Source organism: Eschrichtius robustus, chromosome 9, assembly GCF_028021215.1.
Source record: "Eschrichtius robustus isolate mEscRob2 chromosome 9, mEscRob2.pri, whole genome shotgun sequence".
Classification (NCBI taxonomy): domain Eukaryota; kingdom Metazoa; phylum Chordata; class Mammalia; order Artiodactyla; family Eschrichtiidae; genus Eschrichtius; species Eschrichtius robustus.
This window is the reverse complement of record NC_090832.1, coordinates 44,926,542-44,946,768: the sequence shown is the minus strand read 5'-3', so window position 1 is coordinate 44,946,768 and position 20,227 is coordinate 44,926,542. Positions and strand designations below refer to the sequence as shown.

The following is a 20,227-nucleotide window of genomic DNA, read 5'->3' as shown; positions in this document are numbered from 1 at the left end:
AGAAAAGTGACACTATAAACTTCTCTTTACACCTTGAGAAATTATATCTAAATACACCTTAAATGTACACACAGAAGCATAGATATTTATATTCCATACTGCTCTTAAATGTCTTTGGTGAAATCCAGATAGATTCTTGCTAAGTGATTTCTAAACACCATCATCTGAAAAACACATATTTTCATCTTGCTTCACAAAGTGAGTTCCAGCGCAAAGAATCATGAATCTAAAGGCGCATTTGGGACTCTTTGCTGCTCCAAAATGAAGTTTTCATCAGAAAAGGATGACAGATTTTATAATCCAAATTCTATGGACGTGATAGGATTTTTTTCAATTCTTAGTTTTATACTACACCCATAAAACACTGTGAAGTATTTTTTGAATGAGTCTTATTTAGTCTACAACTTTTCTGTGCCTGCTATGTGCTAGGCACTAAGCCTTAAGGATACACTAATACATGAGATAGTTCCTAACCTTCTGTAGTTCATAATCTGTCCAGGGCGAAATGTAAATAGTATGATAATTGCAAGATAGTATGAGAAGTACCATATTAGGGATAAATTCAGAGTGTGAGAAAATGGAGGAGACCTAATCCAACCCAACTGTGGGAAATCAAGGAAAATATCCTGGGCATCCAAGCGAGATCCCAAAGGATGAGAAAGGGGTTCCCAAACAAAGCCAGAGGAGAATACGTTAAAGGACTACAAAGCTTTGTTTTACTTTTTATATAGTATATAGTCTGGTTAAAGTTAAACAACTGAAATTCCTACAGAGTTGTTCTATTTTGATTTACTTATTGGTGGAAAAAACTTATAATGAGGTTGAACACTAATTAATCACAGTTTTGTTATTCTATTTCTTGTTTCAGGGACCGAAGGCAAAGCCTCTAAATAGATTATCTAAAAAATGGGGCTCTTTTTTTATTGATTCAGTTTCCGGACTGGAAAATACAGAAGATTCCTTGGTTTATACATGGTCTTGTAAGAGAATCAGTGCTTACAGCACTATTGCAGTTCCAAGTATTGAAGCAATAGCAGGTAAGGGGGATAATACTTATAAAGCTTTACCTGTTGCTGGACAGTAATGACCTGAAGTACTAGAATTCTTTTCTTTCTTTTTTTAATTTTATTTATTTTTTTATAAATTTATTTTTTTTTGGCTTTGTTGGGTCTTTGTTGCTGCGCACGTTCTTTTCTCTAGTTGTGGCGATTGGGGGCTACTCTTCGTTGCGATGCACGGGCTCCTCATTGCGGTGGCTTCTCCTGTTGTGGAGCACGGGCTCTGGGCGCACGAGCTTCAGTAGTTGTGGCACGCGGGCTCAGTAGTTGTGGATTGCGGGCTCTAGAGCGCAGGCTCAGTAGTTGTGGCGCACAGGCTTAGTTGCTCCGCAGCATGTGGGATCTTCCCGGACCAGGGCTTGAACCTGTGTCTCCTGCATTGGCAGGCGGATTCTTAACCACTGCGCCACCAGGGAAGCCCTAGAATTCTTTTCTTTAAAAGAAGAAAATTTTCCCATGGCATTTATAGATTTTTCTTGGGTAACACCTAGATATGGCAGTTTAGGTAATTAAGACCTGCCTGTCTGCTGGAGCCAACTACAAATGCTGTACTTTTTTTTTTTTTTTTTTAAGTCTGCCTGGAGTCATAGGAGAAGGCTAGGGAAGAGTTACCAGGACAGGATGCTAAGGAGGCCAAGTAAGGTGAATCTGACTTTGCGGGCTGCTTTTCCCCCCGTTTGCTAACTCAGGAGAAGGCACTCAAAGAAGTGAGTGGCCTTTTCGTAGTTTCATGAACCTACAGGGGTAGAAAGTGGAAGGGCCTGCCAAAGGAGGGGTGGGCCTGGTGGACTCTCTCAATCTCTGTTGAGACTCTGAAGGATGAATTAGAAGTAGGCATTCACAGGAACTGAAGCTCAGCTTTAAATCAGCTGAATCCCTAAAACTGGATTGAGAAGATTCTAGATTGGTAGTGCCCCAAGGCACCTGGTAAGAATTAATGACTGTTCTCTTTTGAGGAAGATAACATCATTCTAGGACTCAAATTATTTCCAAAAACAATTAATACAAGGTTCAGCACATAATGAAAAATAACCAGGTACACAAGGGTATGAGACAACACTAACAGAAATAACCAAGTTCAAGTACAGAAAAGAAAGGAATGAGAAATTTGGTAGCTATATAAAAACTAATAAAAAGTGGAAATTCTAAAATTGAAATATTAGAAAGTAAAAATTAAGAACTTAATGGATGGATTTAACAGAAGATTAGACACAGGAAAAGTGAATTAGTACACTGGAAAATAGGCCAAAAGAAAATAGCCACAATGAAGCCTGAAGAGAAAAAAGCATGGAAGATACAGAAGAGGGACTAAGAGACACAGGAGATATAATGAGAAGGAATAAGATTCCTATAATTAGAATCTTAGGAGATGAGAGAATAAGCCAAAAGCAGTAGCTACAAGCTTTCCAAAAATGATGAAAGAAAATAAGCCAAAGGTTTAAGTAGCCCAAAGAACTGAAACACAATACATAAAAGGAAATCCCAAAGTTAACTGCTAAAGACCAGATAATTAAGAAATATTAAAAACAGAGAATAAAGACAGATTGATTTCAAAGGAGTACTTCATAAGAGTGTTAGACATCTGACATCTGACTCTTCCCAGAAACAAAAGAAGCCAAAAGACAGAATATCTTTAAATTGCTGAAAGAAAATGCTTGTCAGTCTTAATGGAATTCTATACCAAGTAAAGATATCATTAAAGAATAAAAGGAAAAATATTTTTAGACAGACAAAAATGGAGAAAATATATCTCCAGAAGATCTGCACTATATAGAAAATACTAAAGGGTCTTGTTCTTCATGCAAAAGTGAGAATGATCCCTGTTGGAAGACTGGAGATGAAAGAAGAAGTGAATATACAGCAACAAAAGGATGTGTGAATAAATTAAAATGAATTTTACGGTTAGAAACAATTTTTTAAAATCCTATGGGGTTTAAATAAAGAATTTTAAGACATATGACACCAATGGCATATAAATCACAAAATGGGACAGCTGGAGTTAAAAGTGTTCTAACATCCTTTATTATATGGCGAAGGATGAGAGTATGTTAGATATTAAGTCAAAAATGCATCTCGTAATCTCTAAGATAACTACCAAAAGCATTGTAATGATACATATACCGAACTAATTATGTAAAATAATTTTAAACCCCCCCAAAAAAAACAAAAATGGAGAGAAAAATGGGGAGAAAGGGATGCAGAAAATTTGGATATCAAAAGATAGAAAGAGACAATACCATGTTAATGGTAACCAAAAGAAAGTTAGAGTCAGCTCTATTAATGTGAAGGAAAAAAAATCCCTTAACATGAAAGAGAATCACTTCATAATAATAAATTCTGGTTTCAGAAATAGTATCACTGAAAGTCCGAGGTATTCACCCTCTCTTCTCTCAGGTCAGAATTTAATCCCTCCCTGTTTTCTCAATACCAAGAAACTGCTGAAAAATCTACTCTGCTTTACAGAGAGGTATGCTTCTGCTTGCTTCTTAGTTTCCTGAAGTTCCCTTGCAGAGTTTGGCAAAGGGCTTGAGTCTAGAATCCAGTTCTCCACCCCTTTGTTTATAGCAGGTTCCAGCCCCTCACTTTTTGTCTCTGTAGCCCTTCAAGACTGCCAAAATCTCTTCTGGTTTTTCTGCTGCTAGTAACTGCCCCTGCCCCGCCCCCAGCCATAATTCTGGTGCCTAAAGGGAAAAGCTGTGGCAGAATGTTGGCTCACTTCACTGCCGCTTGTTCCTTCCCAGGAAGTGTGTGTCCTCTGGTCTTAGTTGCCTCTTCAACTCTCCAGTAACTTCACTCTGATGTTTTTATTTTATCCAGCTTTTCTAGTTGTCTCAGCTCCAATTCAGAAGTGGAAGTCTACTTTTTTTTGAACCTCAGATTCTTCTTCCTTAAACTGGGTATACCACAGGGTGGATATGAGAGAAAGTAAAGTAAGATATTTATCTGATATTTATTGGTAGGATGATGATGATGACCCTGAGATATGTGTGACCTTCCAAAAGGTCCATCCTCTATGCCAATATACAAATCCAATATGTCAATATATCTTACTCACTGAAATAATATCTCATTCTCACCAGTTTCAAAAGACTGACTTTTTTTTTCATTTTGTTCCATGCTTACACACATAAAATTAAAGAATATATTTCTTCCTTTCACATACAATTTTCCTATTAAAGAAATGGATCCTGTAACTTGAAGGGAGGGACTGGCCCAGGACTAAACTATTATTTTCAATTTTTTATATTTCACTCTTTCTTTCCTTCAAGGTGACTCAAATTTATAGTGAGAGAGTAGGGTTGTGTGATAATGGAAGTCACTGAATTATTCTAAAGTACCTGGATAGAAACTGTTCAGTGGGATATGGTTGTGAAATAGTAAGAGAGTCAAGGAAAAGTGACTCTCCATTATTCCAGGATTTAAATATTTCTCAAAAAATGGGAAAATAATCCCCTGTCTGTCTTCTGGGGTAATCACTTCTCCTTAAGGAAGCAGTAATAGCATCAGTGTGGCTCCCATTTTCATTTTCCAAAAGCTTTCTTCCTCAGCACCCTGGAAAAGAATTTGGCAGAGTCTTTGTCTTCTAACTTTTCTTAGGAGAAAATACTTAAGACTCACCAGTAGTCAAACAAAGCTAAAGAAGTCGATTTGGGGTGAGGGGAAGGAGAATTAGAGAGTTGGTAAGTTATATTTGATTGTTGATTTTGATGTCCAAGACATTGCCTCAAAAAGCAAAGTGTTAGTCTCTCTTTAACTTAGCACTCATTGCTTATGATCACATCCTCATAAGGAAATTATATCTCACACAGAATTTGAAATTTAGTATTTCAGTAACATATTCAGTAAATTTGGATGGTACTGTGTAATTGACCTCCAAGTAAGAAAAATGGCTGAAAGAAAAATGGTGTGATGGTCATGGCTTTAGACATGTTGAAGATAGGATCTTTATATAAATGTTATCCTGCCAGTATCTTTAAAAAAAGTCCCAAGAGTTCTGTTTCTGTCTGTGTTGTTATACATTGAACTTACTGTTTAAGAATATTTGTTCATTTTGGTTCACTTCATTTAATTATTAGATAATGTGGTTGATATTATGGTGTATTTAGTACACAGAGTTTAATAGAACATCATTGTGGTAAACAAGAATTTGGTTGTCTACCATTCTCTTTTCTTCCAAAAAGCACCCAACAATGACTTTTCTAAGACATGCAAATGTCTCCCTCTTGTTGAATCCCCAATCTGGACGTACTTGTTTTAACACAATAGTCATCTGATCTCAGTTTGGCTATTCCATACCCAGATTTCTTAACCTTAGTAGACTTTTTCTGCTACCTGGGAGAGAGAATAAAATTTTTGTTTTAAATGAGATAGGAAATGAAAAACAAACCTGATATTCCCCCTTTGTCTCTTAAAACCTTTTTTGTATTCATGTAATGTTTCTTTATTCGTCAATATTCTGTTAGATGTGGTTCTCTCATTGACATTTAAATGCTTAGAAGGTATTTTTATAGATGTTATGAAAGTTTGCAATATACATTACCATGATGGTTTATAAGCATTTTGATAATGTAATCATTTTAACCTTGTAATAGCTTTTACAACATTTACTTTAGGAAGTGTATAGGAAAGACAGAGAGAGAGGTAGCTGGGTCAGCTCGCAGCCTGTATCATTTTTGTGGCTTATAAGAAATCCAGGACCTCAGATGCACTATTTTAGAAACTCAGTTTTATCAATGTACTTTCCAATGCCTTTTAATGAGCCTTTTTAATGGCTCAAAATATGCTCCAGCTAATTTGAAGCAGTCAAGACCAGTGAAATTCACTAATACGAATGTTTTTCTGTTTATAGTAATCTTAGCTTTCTCTGGCCTCAGAAAGGCAGTGTTCCTTCTGCCCAATCTTTAGCACTAGTTTTCTCCTCATAAGGATTAACTATTTGGGTCTTAATAATTCTCACTGGCATTTAATATAAAGTATAATTTTTATGTTAGTATCATTTTCAAAATACTGAGTACTACCAAATAATGTTTTACTTGTGATATTTGTGAAATAAGGATGACTATGCAGTATCTGCATGTGGAATGACTATCATTACATGACATATAACGTTTCACTTGTAATATTTCTGGTAATGGTTCTTTGAAGAAGCTTGGGAAGAAAATATCTGAAGGCTAGCTTTTGAGATACTTATATTGAAGATGTCACAATGTCCCACCATCAATAAAGTATGAATTTTATGTTCTCTCCCCCCTCTTGTGGCTGTGTGTGTGTGTGCGTGCATGTGTGTGTGATGCTTATCATATGGAAAAAGTTGCCATATTGTGCATATTAGAATTCTTATTTAGCTAAGCATTCAAAGATTATTCTTAGTAACCATTACTAAGGGCTATGAAGATTATTAGTTCTCATTTGCCAGTTACATAATGCAACCTATCCAGGTGACAAAAGAAATATTAAAATTATGAAACAAAATGTTTTATTATCAATGACTATCAAATTTTGATTTGTTTATATTTATGAAAGTTCTTTTGAAATCTGCAGAATCTTTTTTTTTTTTTTTCCCCCAGAATTACCCCTGGACTACAAATTTACAAGTTTCTCTTCAAACAGTTCAAAAACGGCAGGCTATTATCCAAACCCTCCATTGGTCTTATCAAATGATGGGAAACTGACAACCAAATAAACCATGTTTACTGAAAAATGAAGTGAAGAACCATATATGCAGCAAATGTACTGTAAAAATGTTAATTTTCAAAAACTACTGTAAAATGCTTTATAGAAACAAATTCTTAATGAAGTGACCAAGAAATTGGCATGTTTTTCCATAGGTCTCCTTTCTATAGAGATCATCTTGATACCCAACAACTCTCATTATGTTAAAATCTCAATATCTTAGAACTGAAAAGAATCTTATTAATACTTTCTATACTAGTAGTTCTGAGATTAGAATCACCTGGGGATATATATACACAAATACATATATACATACACATGCATATTTACACATTTGCCTAGACCAGTGGTTCTCAAAGTGTGTTCCCCAAACCACTAGCATAGCAGCACCTGCAAACTTGATAGAAATGCAAATTTACAGGCCCCATCCCAGACATACAGAATCAGAAACTCTGGGAATGAGACCCAGCAATCTGTGCTTAATTATAGTGTGATTCACACTAAAGTTTAAGAACCACTGACTAGACTATAGCCTCCAGACATTGGTTTAATAATTGGTCTGGGGATACAGATGAGCATTGATGTCTTTAACATGTCCCAGGAAAATGCAGCCAGAATTGAGAATAACTGATCTACACCTGTTGTTTCAACTTACAGTTCAGAACACCAAGTCTAGTAAGATTAAATTATTTTAACTATGCTATTTTTGTGGTTACCAAAGCAAGGAAGTAGACATGATGTCTTCTGAGACCACACAGCCATAATGGGACAGGGATGATAGAGAAGCCAACTATTTTAGCCTCCAATGTTACCCATTAGGGTTTTTTTCCTCCCTAATAATGTTAAAGGCTGTTTACTTCACTCTAAGGCATGTATTCTCAGTGGGGCAAAAATTGGTTCTTGGGGTGAAAAAAATCTTAGTATAATGCAATGGATTATGGTCCTCCATATCTCAACCCTACTTAATAAAATCTTATTCCTTAGTATTAATTTCTCTCATTAGGGAGAAATGTAATTTAAAGTTAAATTTATTAATTAAATATTTTTCTCCTAGGGCGGGGGTGGGGGCTGATAATGAAAAGAGAGGTTCAGAAAAATTGCTTTAAAGATTTTATAGTTATACTACAATCCAGGATTATTGTGTTCAGTGTGCTAATGTATAGTCATATTAGTAGCTGTTTGTTGCAAGATGTTTGAACCCAGATAATGTTTACAATATAAATTCTTGGCTACTCTTTATGCTGTAATTTTACCCTGTCCATCATGGACATATCAGAAAACACTGGTCACCATCATTTTACTTGGATTGTAGCAGAGAATTTAACGTATTGATGGATGCAATGAAAAGATAAATATTTTGTTAAATTTTTAAGTGTTCAAATAATCCCAAATATATTGTGGGGATGAGTATCTCAGGGTAGGTAAACAGTTACTGATTTTCTTTCCTCAAAGTCAGTAGCTTTCTTCAATATCTACTAATAAATGTGATTGTCTTTGAAATTGAATTCCAAAATCTTATTGGAATATAATAAAGAACATACATAATCAAGTTTAGGGCTTAAGTGAAAGATGCTGTTTCATGTATACTTTCAGTAGACATTTGATTTCTTTTAAAAATAAAGCTGTTTTTCCTTATGCATGTTTATTTTTTCAGTGGCAAAGAATAATACATCTTTAAATGCTTATAAACTGCTCTTGTTAATATGAAAAATGAAAACTCCAGGGTAAGAAGTTAATTGCATTTTTTTGGCCACTGAAGAGTGAAAAAAATTCACTTAAGTCAGAAGTTCTAGTCCTACTTTTACCAGTAGCTACCAAAGAAATCTGAACAAGTTACCACCTAATCTGACCTTAGTTTTTTCCATCTTGTCAAAAAGATGGTTAAGAGTTTATATCCGAGCTTCCTCCCACTTTTCTAGCAGAGTCAGTCAGTGCTTCTGATGAATGTTTTTCTGTTGGACTGTAATTAGACTTTAAAAATTTTTTATTTGTTTCTAAAAAGTGTTTCTAATTGTATATGAAGAGTAAAAATAATCATCAAAAATGGTATATTTAAAATTTAAAAGAGGATATTAGAGAAGAAAAGCTGTATATTCTTTAATAAAGTTACATGAAATAAGAAAGCAGGAAAATTGTGTTAACGGACAGAGGACTTAAATTTAATATTAGCATACAGGCCTATGAAGCCACCATCGCCCTGATACCAAAATAAGACAAAGACCTTACTGAAAAAGAAAATTACAGGCCAATATCTTTGAAGAATATAGATGCAAAAATTCTCAACAAAATATTAGCATACCGGGCTTCCCTGGTGGCACAGTGGTTGGGAGTCCGCCTGCCAATGCAGGGGACACAGGTTCGGGCCCTGGTCTGGGAAGATCCCACATGCCGCGGAGCAACTAAGCCCATGAGCCACGACTACTGAGCCTGCGCGTCTGGAGCCTGTGCTCCGCAACGGGAGAGGCCACGACAGTGAGAGGCCCGCGCACCGCAATGAAGGGTGGCCCCCGCTCGCCGCAACTGGAGAAAGCCCTCGCACAGAAACGAAGACCCAACACAGCCAAAAATAAATATAAAATAAATTAATTAAAAGAAACGTTTAAAAAAAAAATTTTAAAAATATTAGCATACCAAATCCAACAACACAGAAAAAGGATCCTACACCACAACCAAGTTAGATTCATCCCAGGGTCACAAGGTTGGTTCAACATATGCAAATCAATCAATGTGATACACCACATCAACAAAAGAAAAGACAAAAACTACATGATCATCTCAATAGATGCAGAAAAAGCTTTTGATAAAATTCAACATCCACTCATGATAAAAACTCTTACCAAAGTGGGTATAGAGGGAAAATATCTCAACATAATAAAAGCTATTTATGACAAACCCACAGCCAATGTAATACTCAATGGTGAAAAGCTGAAAGCCTTCCCGCTAAAATCTGGAACAAGACAAGGATGCCCACTCTCACCACTTCTATTCAACATAGTATTGCAAGTCCTAGCAATAGCAGAGAAGAAAAATAAATAAAAGGTGTTCACATTGGTAGGGAAAAGGTAAAATTGTCATTACATGCAGATGACATAGTACTATATATAGGAAACCCTAAAGACTCCACACAAAAACTACAGGAGCTGATAAACTAATTCAGCAAGGTAGCAGGATACAGGATTAACATACAGAAATTGGTTGAATTTCTTTACACTAAGAATGAAATATCAGAAAGGGATTGTAAACAAACAGTCCCCTTTAAAATCGCATCCAAAAAAAAAAAATACCTAGGAATAAACCTGACCAAGGGAGTGAAAGACTTATATGCTGAGAACTATAAAACATTCATAAAGGAAATTGAAAATGATTCAAAATGGAAAGATATCCCATGATCTTGGATTAGAAGAATTAATATTATTAAAAGGGTCACACTACCCAAAGCAATCTACAGATTTAATGTGATTCCTATCAAGTTACCCATGGCACTTTTCCCAGAACTAGAATAATCCTAAAATTTTTATGGAACCATGAAAGACCCAGAGTTGCCAAAACAAGGAAAAAGAACAAAGCAGGAGGCATAACCCTCCCAGACTTCAGACAGTACTACAAAGCTACAGTAATCAAAACAGCGTGGTATTGGCACATAAACAGACATATGGATCAATGGAACAGAATAGAGAGCCCAGAAATAAACCCACACACCTAAGGTCAATTAATCTTCGATAAAGGAGGTGAGAATATACAATGGGAAAAAGACAGTCTCTTCAGCAAGGGGTGTTAGGAAACTTGGACAGCTACATGTAAATCAGTGAAGTTAGAACACACCCTCACACCATACACAAAAATTAACTCAAAATAACTTAAATACTTAAACATAAGACATGACACCACAAAACTCCTAAAACAGAACATAGGCAAAACATTCTCTGACGTAAATCATACCAATGTTTCTTGGTCATTCTCCCAAGGCAATGGAAATAAAGGCAAAAATAAAGGGACAGAATCAAACTTACAAGCTTTTGCACAGCAAAGGAAACTACAATCAAAACACAACCTACGAAATGGGAGAAAATATGTGCAAACGGTGAGACTGACAAGGACTTAATTTCCAAAATATATTGGGTTGGCCAAAAAGTTCGTAACATCTTACAGAAAAACCCAAGCAAACTTTTTGGCCAACCCAATACAAACAGCTCACACAACTCAACAACGAAAAGCCCAATCAAAAAATGGGCAGCAGAACTAAATAGACATTTCTCCAAAGAAGACATGCAGATGGCCAACAGGCACGTGAAAAACCTCTCAATGGCAGTAATTACTAGAGAAATGCAAAGCAAAACTACAGTGAGGTAACATCTCACACCGGTCAGAATAGCCATCATTAAAAAGTTTACACATAACAAACGCTGGAGAGTGTGGAGAAAAGGGAACCTTCCTACACTGTTGGTGGGCATGTAAGTTGGTGCAGCCACTGTGGAAAACAGTACGGAGGTTCCTCAAAAAAACTAAAAATAGAATTACCATACGATTCAGCAATCCCACTCCTGGACACATATCTGGACAAAACTATAATTCAAAAACATACATACACCCCTATGTTCACAGCAACACTATTTACAATAGCCAAGACATGGAAATAACCTAAATGTCCATTGACAGATGAATGGATAAAGGAGATTGGGTGTATACGTATACAATGGAATACTACTCAGCCATAAGAAACAATGAAATAATGCCATTTGCGGCAACATGGATGCAACTAGAGATTATCATACTAAGTGAAGTAAATCAGAAAGAGAAAGACAACTACCATATGATATCACTTATATGTGGAATCTAAAATATGACACAAATGAACTTATCTACAAAACAGAAAAGACTCACAGACATAGAGAACAGACCTGCAGTTGGCAAGGGGTGGAGGTGTGTTGGAGGGATAGAGTGGGAGTTGGGGTTAGCAGATGTAAACTATTATATATAGCACGGATTAACAATAAGGTCCTACTGTATAGCACAGGGAACTATATTCAATATCCTGTGATAAACTATAATGGAAAAGAATTTTTAAAAAGAATGTACATGCATAACTGAATCACTTTGCTGTACAGCAGAAATTAAGTACAATAAAATACACAATTTTAAAAATTTTTTTAAAAAAATAAAAGTCCTTTTGGTACATTTACTCCTTTCAATGAAGGGAGCAAACTGCTAATTTCATTCATTTATGCAGCAGACATCATGATTACATATGTAAGTTCAGGAGTATTTTAATCTTTAACTACGGAATTCTGTATTAATTAAAATAAGTGATTAAAAAAAAAAACCCTTCAAAGACCATCATGAATGGGTTAAGAATAACCTTCAATGGAATACTCATATAAATAGGGTTTTTGTTTTGTTTTATGCCAAATTTAGTACAGACGGCTGTGATACAGTGGAAGGTACCCTAGCTTGAAAGCACAACAATTTGTGATTTGCATCTTAGGCAATTTAGTTCAACTTTCTGAGCCTGTTTTCTCAACTGTTTAAAAGGGGACAGTAAAACTGTCAGGATTATGAAGGTAACATAAGAACAAACATGGAAGTACCTACTGTCACCTCAGATCCCTTCAGACTGTCAAGCCAGGGAATGCGTATCTGACGCAAAATTGGGTATCGAAGGCTTAAATTGTGACTCTATGAGTCTGGGAAGTCAATGATTAGGAATATTGGTCATTATTGGGGGGTTTGTTTTTAATGATGAAAACTGATTTAAGGAAACGTGAGTCAACTGGAGGTAAAGCAGAAGCAAAAGCAGCAGGAGGAGTGATGTGGAGGAGTAGGGGGCCTGGTAAGGAAGGTCAGAGAAGACTTTGTGGGTGTCTGGCCTGAGCTGAATACCCAGAAAAATAGAAGAGGATGCCCAAGGGTCTTCTGTTAATACAGGGAAATTATGAAGTATGTCACTATTACTCATAGGGCAGTAATGGCCCAAGCAGACCAAAATGGTAATACTTCTTTGGTGAAAAGGATGAGAGAAACTCTTTAACTGGTTTGGAGGTCTGATTTAAGAATAATTTGGGTGCAGAATTTAGGAAGAAAAACAAAAAGGCAATGCAAAGAAATGGAGCAGGGCTATCCGAGGTAACCAATCAGGTGGTAAGTGAATCCTAGAGAATGCCGACTGAGTCTAATTTTATTAGACTAAACAGAACAGAAACCATGTTAATCTGTAACAAACGAGTAGCACCAGCCTACTAGAAAAATGGGTACTACTGGTTAGACTAAAGCTGATAATAAACCAACAAAAATGATTTTCTGATTATATCCAGAACAGGATAAAGAGATATGCCTGAAACAGATGGTCGACAAGGCAGAAATTAATCACTGAATTGAAAAGGTAAAATGAACATTGTATAGGGAATTTAGGACTAAGATGGGTATAAAACATGCAAAAGAAATCTTAGAGAGCTAATACTTAAAGTTCTCCAGGCCTAGAAAAATTATACTTCAGCAAATAGAGCTTGCAAATAAATACTGCACCAAGAGTCAGCATGTCTGTTTTAACTGTATGTTTAATTAACAATCTCTAATTCAAATCAGTAATTTGGGGCCATTTATGTCAAATCTTTGTTTAGATGGCTAAAAATATTCAGTGATTCATTTATGGAGACCTTGCAGCATTCATTGTTCTCTCTGCTACAGAGAATGCAGAAGTATGTATCTCCCAAACCTTCATGTAATAGCTGCTGAAAAGCAAAACATTATTGGTAATTGACATTGTGATGTCTGATATCATCTGTTTCTAGACTTTATATTTGTCATAACTTTTTTGTTTTTCTTTTTAGAGCACCACACTGCTGTAGGAAAAGAATTTAAGTAGTACTTAAAGAATATCCAATGATTAATTCTTCCAAAAGTCTGTCTTAAGCTCATTAAAAAAGAATGAGCCCAAGGTGGGACACAGTTAACATAAATATATAAGTAAACTATTATGGGGCATAGAGAACAGTTTTCCACTGAAAACAGTATTTTAAGTGAGTGACAAAAATCAATATATGGTGTTTCAATTACCAAAACCTACACTAACTGTATAGGAAATATGTTTATGAGTATGCTTCTTATTTACCATTTTTCACGCAAAAAATCTTGGAAGGTGCACTATTGCCTTTTTTTTTAAGGTTCAGGATGATACTTACTGTGACGACTTGATAACTTTAATGATTTTCCAACCACTTATTAGCCTAGACAAAACAGACAAGCCTTATTTATTTTTATTTTTTGGTGAAAACAAGAAATACAGCAGAGTAACAGATTTATTTTTCCTTCGAGCACATAGGAGAAGACTAAAGTACTATCTTTGTTTAGTATGACAGAGCAATTCTACAAGTACTTACACTGGTTAGGAACATAGGATGTCATGTACAATATTTACTGCTAGGCCAAGAAATATCAAGACGACAGTTATGTTTTTCTGTTTGAGAATACTTCCACAAGACAGCACAATTTCAAAGATCACATTCAAATTATATTTCTAAGAATAGAGCTGTAGAAGAAGAGAGAACAGAACAAGCTGATATATTAGTGAATATTCACAGAAGTCTTCATACTGCACAGGAAACAAGCCTGATATTTTTGCACACATTCTCAATTACAAGCAAAAAGCATGCCTGTAAACGTCAATTTTGCCAGAAAGCATAAATGGAGAAAGGAATTAACAGGACTTTACTCAAACACAGTGAAATAAGGAGCATACACCATTAATCGTTCACATATTCTAAAATAATACAAAACATTTAGACTTGCATTTGTGTGTACAAAAAACTACTAGTGAATTCGAGGAGTTAGGAAAAACTGAAGGAAAACGTAACTCCTCCCACAATCCTCTTTAAATATCAACCACTTTCATTCTCCCACCTCTCCTGGGGAAAACCTCAGGCGCCTCCCCTCCTACCCCTGACCCTACAGGGTTCCAGTCTTTTCTGTTTACCTTCTCAAGCCCAATCCACAGTAAGCTCATTTGTTTTCTGGGCTTTCAGTTTCTACAGCCTAGGACACCTTTCCCACTGCTCTGTGTCCAGACATCCCAAGCCCCGTGGAGCAGACTTTCACACACCCCCTCACCCCCTAGGAGGGAGGCTTGGCAGCTCCCACAATGCAGACTGCAGCCCGCTCCCTCATCTGTTAGGTCAGAAGCAGGGAAGGAAATGCAGAAGCTGAGGACTGAGAGCCAAGAAGGCCAGGCGGTAGGATGGAGGCTGTGGGACATCAGGGCAGTCAAAGAACAGTACAGAGGACACGAGTGACCCTCAAAATGCTGCCTTGGGTTTATTTCTAAGTGGTCCAAGGCCCAAAAAAGAATTTCCATGCTTAGAAAGGTGGAGTGAAACTAAGTTTTGATTGCCTCGGATCACAGCCTGCTCTGGGTCTGTCTTGAAGCCGTTACTGTGAGGCCCTTCTGTCTCTCCTCTCAGCTTCTCACACTAAAGCTCAAGAAAACACACAGAAGGTTTTGGTAAATGGATAAGGAAGAGGATGGGGTTGTCAAAGTTGGCCCAAAAAAACAATGCCCGTAAGTAGGCAATTAACCTACAGGTTTTCCTTTGAAATGTTTAGACTTTGCTAAAGGAAGTGAGGTGGAGACATGAGGGCAGAAGACAGCAATAAGAGATCTGGAGTCTGATGCACAGTACCTTTCTCCTTCTGGACACAATCAAAGGGAGAGCAAATTAAACAAAAAGCCTGCTTTGCCAGTTTTGTTTTCCGTTTCTGAGCTGTAACTGCTTCTGAGAGGAAGAATCCGGGGGCGGGGAGGGAGACGGAGACAGAGACAGATGCATAACAGGCGCGGCGCCACAGACCAGAAAGACCTCTTCGTCGGTGCCCCCGCCCTGGCAACTTTGTCATGTTCAGAATGGGTGCGGAAGGGGTTGAGAAGGGGATGCCTAATAAAGTTGCCTAGATTAAGGGTGGTTTGTCAGCTAGGGCTCAAAAAGGCTAACTGCTGGAAGGGACCCCCCCACCAGCTTTACTTTGGACGCTGTGATATTATGACTGCCCAACCTGCCTGACAGCCATTTGGGTTTATGGGTAGCTATTTGGGGGGCAGGGAAGGGGATAGTTCCTGTGTGCTACCCAGGAGCTTAAGTCTACAGATAGTTCCTGAAGAGGAAGGCAATGGTGCCTGTGCAAAGCTCATCCAGAAGGCTGAGTGCAGGTTCGGGTGGGCCATAATCACAGGCCTTCATACTCACCAGTATGTGATCACAATGCAGGGTGCCCAAAGGCATAAGAAGACCAACATGGTAACACAGAACACCTGTCATCTGTTACCTCATTCATGCCTAGTAGCCACCCACCAGCCAGCTGCTTATTCTGCCAGATAACCAGCAGCGTGGATGGCATGGACCCAGGAAGACAGCTGGAAACCAGTTACTGGTAGTGTGGAATGTTCAGTTTGGGTTGATGACTGGCATCATCTACATAAGCTTCATCTTGCAGCAGTGAAACTCAAAGATCTTGCCACAGAGTACATGGGTATCAGGAGGACAGCCAGCATAAAGTATGAAGCCCAGCTAAGTATTTGCAAAGGTATATCAAGCTTCTTTGTGGTAGACAACCACTTTAAAAACTGGGAGAAGGCTATTGTCAGACAGGGCCAAGGGCATGCAAAAGAAGGGAGTGCATATCTACAGTATCATGTGCTTGGCATAGAAGTAGTGGAAGGCCGTGCACTTGGAACATGTAACACGATGCAGAACAGCAGGAAGGCTCAGAGGAAGAAGAGCATAGGCATATAAGCGATTATCTTGCCACTGATTTTTGAGGATTTAGAAGGACAAAAGGACAAAATAATCCAGTGTGAAGAGAAAGTAAATGGAAGACTGCATGCTGTTGGCTAAGCACAGGTCCAAGAGGAGGTGGTAAGGAAACTTGTGCAGGTGCTTCTCACAGGGCAGGAGTTAGCCGGACTGGAACCTGAAGGTCCTGGAGCTCTCCACTGGCTGCCTTGCTGGGTCTCGAAATCCTCTGCGGGGCCCATCACCCATCAGGTAGTACTGGAGGGGATTGGGCCACAGTTCTGCTTTGATAATCTCTGCAATCCTGTCGAATTCTAGGAGGCTGTGGTCTGAGAACCAGTTGAAGAAACTGGGAATAGTGTTGCCTTCCCGGTTCCTGTGGATATGGGACTGGGGGTCTTGGCCCCGGTGCCAGCGGATTGGCGTGGAAAGAGACACCACCCGGCCAGAGGATCTGCGCTCATATTCCTTGACAAGCCCCTCATTTCGGAAGTAGGGGTTGCTCTGAAAGATGAACTTGAATTTGCAGCCTGCTCTGGGGTGTTTAAGCTCCTCCACTTCCAAATTGATCATGTACCTCATCATGTCTTCATCTTGGCCACTGATCATAGGTGACAGCTGGGGATGGTTGCGAAAGGCAGTGACCCAGAAACCTGGGATATTTTGGATGATGAAACTTCTGCGCTGCATATGGAGCCTTCGCATACGGCCAAACTTGCGCTCCAGCTGAAGGAAGGCCCTGTCAGCCTGGGCATTTACATTTGACAGCTCCTGATCGATGGCTTCCAGCGAATCCATGCAGTTATTGATCTTAGGGGCCCTGGCCCGGGCCTCCTCCTTCGCTCCTCCTACCACCTTTTTCTCCTTCTGCATCACCTTCTTTTCCTCCACCACCGCCTCCGCTACTCCCTCCTTTTCCGCTGCTGCTGAAACAGCGCACTTTTTTGTCGTCATTTCCTTGGCTTTCGCCCCAGGCATCATCTGAGACCCCAACCTCCCTGCGCCACAGGCTTCTAGAGCCTTCTCGACAGCAGGGCTGCGCAGCTCTCTACGCTGACAGCCATTTTCCTGGCTATTGTCGGCTGCCACCGAGGTGGAGGCAGAGGCTGCTTCCAGGCCCTCGGTGGAAGCAGGAGCCTCTTTCTGGCCCGCCTTGGTCGCTACGCGGCCGCGACTCCCAGCAACCCGAATGCGGAGCGCAAGGCCACAGCCCGCGGGGTACCGGAGTGCGCCTCCCTCTGCGGCGGTCTCCAAGCCGCCCTCACCTGTGTCCGCCATCACCAGGGTGGCCCCGGTTTCCTCGCCCTGACACTGCTTTAGGTCCGGATGTCCCGGGGCATGGTCGGGAGTAGCGAGACCGCAGGTTTTAGCGACAGGGAGGTTGTCGCCCTCATCCAGGCCGCTCATTTTGGTAGAAGTCAGACCTGCAGGAGGAGAGCGTCCGTGGTCCTCCGCTGAAGCCGCGCTCCGCCCCTCGCACCACCCCACTTTTCCGCTCTGAGGGATGCTGCTATGGCAACCGGTGACGTTAAGGCGGTAGCGTCTCAACATCGCGCGAGAGTTCGTTGCGCCTTAGATTATGGTAGTCTGTCAAGGGTGTTTCTTTGTCTTTGTTACAAAATATTATGAATTTCGTGAGTCTGGAAAAGATTTGGCTTGCATAAATGGATACAGACCAAACTCGAGCAAGTGAGAACTGTGTTAATGTGGATTTCTAAGGCTCTGAATGAATTTCTAAGGCACCTATTGTCTTTTAAAATACTTAACTGCTAAGAAAGGTTAGTTATTGTCTATTCAGGTCAGCTCATGGGGCCTCTCTTGTATAGTAAAGTGGATTCAGCAATTCGCAACCCTTCTTTAACGTACGGATTCATTGCTATTACCAAAGAATTGAGATGAGCAGGTTTTGATTTCTAAGAACAGTGTTGCTGTGTTAAATGTGATGATTTTAAAAAATTAGGAGCAGCTAAAAGGGAAGTTTCTCTCATCCTAAGAAGACATAATAAAGGATTATTTCAATTTGCCTTACAGATTTTAAAGTATATGTAAAACACAAAGGTGTTTACCTTTGAAGCAACTGGACAATATTTTCTCTTCACTTTCAACTGATGTTAGTAGCAAAATGTATTTTCCTTGCTTAGAGGTGACCCACACACGTGCAAGGGCGCAAATTCAGCCTTTAAGCGTTACTGGAAGAAACGTAATCAGAGGAGATTTTAATTTCTGAAAGTATACATATTATATAGTGCTTACCCTCGGGTTGTAATCTTAATCTGAAGAGTTCCTGCTTCATAATGGCTGTGGGCATGAAGCCAGCAATTTTGCCAAATTTTTCTTCTGTGATAATTCACTGCAGGGCAGAAGCCATGATCAACTGTTTGCAGGCACCGGAGCTACTAATTGTCTTAATTAAAATATTTTAAGTAACATTTAGAAAGTTAATGTTAAAATATTTGAGTAAGAAAACTTTTTTATTCGGGTCAGTTCGTTCATACATTTCATTTGATAGCATTATCACTACTATCTGTTCTGTTTGTTGAAGTGTGAAAATACTGGTGTTAATCCTTAGGAAAATGCAAGAAAAAAGGAAAACTTAAATTTGCATATTTTTGTTTAAAGTCTTAAATTCATATTAGAAAAATGATTATAACTCTTTGTAATAGAAATTCCACTACAAAGCACCCCAGATTATGATCACTTTCAAATAAGGACTCAGAAGAGATTCCAGTTAGAAGTAAAGATTTAGGGGCAAAGGATTTCGAGAAAAATCAGCAGTTATATTGAGACTTCTGGTGAGGGAAGTAGTGCAGACCTGTACAGCTAATAATGAGGTGCTGATGGAAAGACACAGGCAGACATTACAGAGAAAGAGCCTGTCATCCAGCTTCATAGTTTAGCTCACAAAGGTTTTCCCGAGAGTCCATAAACACTTAAGATATTCAAGGACAGACTGTCCAGATTGACTGCTGCCAGCTAATCAGTTATGCCATTTAAAAAAAAAAAAAATGTGCAAACAAGATTCACTCTTCCCAGACTACAATTATTTTTCTCTCTCCTCTTTCCTCTTTTAATAAATCCTGTTTTTGCCTTTATGGGGTGAAATCAATCTATTGATTTATCCTGCTTATAAACAAGGAAACGGCGTGCTACAATTAAGGGACTTTGTGACTGAGTTTTTCTTTGACACTACTCTGCCTTGTTTCTTTTCTTAAAGAATCTTTTCACTGTTGAAGGATTAATTCTCTTGGATTATAACATGAGCCAACAGACAAGAGAAGCAAATGCTGAGTGAAAGTTACTTTGCCATGCAGGAAAGAAAGAGTTTGCTATTTGTAACAGAAAATTAGAAAATTACATAAGGCTACTACATGTGAACTTTTTGCTCTTGTTGTATGTACCGAATTTTTTTTTGACTATTTTTTTATTTTTGTATACAATTTTTAAAGGTTACACTGCATTTACAGTTATTACAAAATATTGGCTATATTCCCTGTGTTGTATACTACATCCTTGAGCCTATCTTACACCCAATGGTTTGTACCTCCCACTCCTCCACCCCACTGGTAACCACTAGTTTGTTCTCTATATCTGTGAATCTGCTTCTTTTTTGTTATATTCAGTAGTTTGTTATATTTTTTAGGTTCCACATATAAGTGATATCATGCAGTATTTGTCTTTCTCTGTCTGACTTATTTCACTTAGCATAATGCCCTCCAAGTC

At 38.5% G+C, this 20,227-nt stretch overlaps 2 protein-coding genes across 3 annotated transcripts in view; one reads left to right on the top strand and one right to left on the bottom strand.

Annotated features, from left to right (window-relative positions):
- Positions 1 to 8,366, top strand: part of NT5DC1 (5'-nucleotidase domain containing 1) — a 122,283-nt gene extending 113,917 nt beyond the window's left edge. For both annotated transcript variants that reach the window (XM_068551199.1, XM_068551198.1), the window contains exons 11-12: positions 869 to 1,037; positions 6,626 to 8,366. In XM_068551199.1, the coding sequence (XP_068407300.1) occupies positions 869 to 1,037; positions 6,626 to 6,741 (285 nt within the window). In that variant the 3' untranslated portion in view covers positions 6,742 to 8,366. The remainder of the gene's footprint in view (positions 1 to 868; positions 1,038 to 6,625) is intronic.
- Positions 8,367 to 13,958: 5,592 nt separating this feature from the next.
- TSPYL4 (TSPY like 4) lies at positions 13,959 to 17,974 on the bottom strand. Its single transcript, XM_068551194.1, has one exon. The coding sequence runs from the start codon at positions 17,912 to 17,914 to the stop codon at positions 16,670 to 16,672; it is 1,245 nt and encodes a 414-aa protein (XP_068407295.1). The 5' UTR covers positions 17,915 to 17,974; the 3' UTR covers positions 13,959 to 16,669.
- Positions 17,975 to 20,227: the final 2,253 nt, after the last annotated feature.

Excerpts from the sequence above, each read along its gene's own strand:
- TSPYL4 (XM_068551194.1), bottom strand. The coding sequence starts at position 17,914 with ATGAGCGGCCTGGATGAGGGCGACAACCTCCCTGTCGCTAAAACCTGC.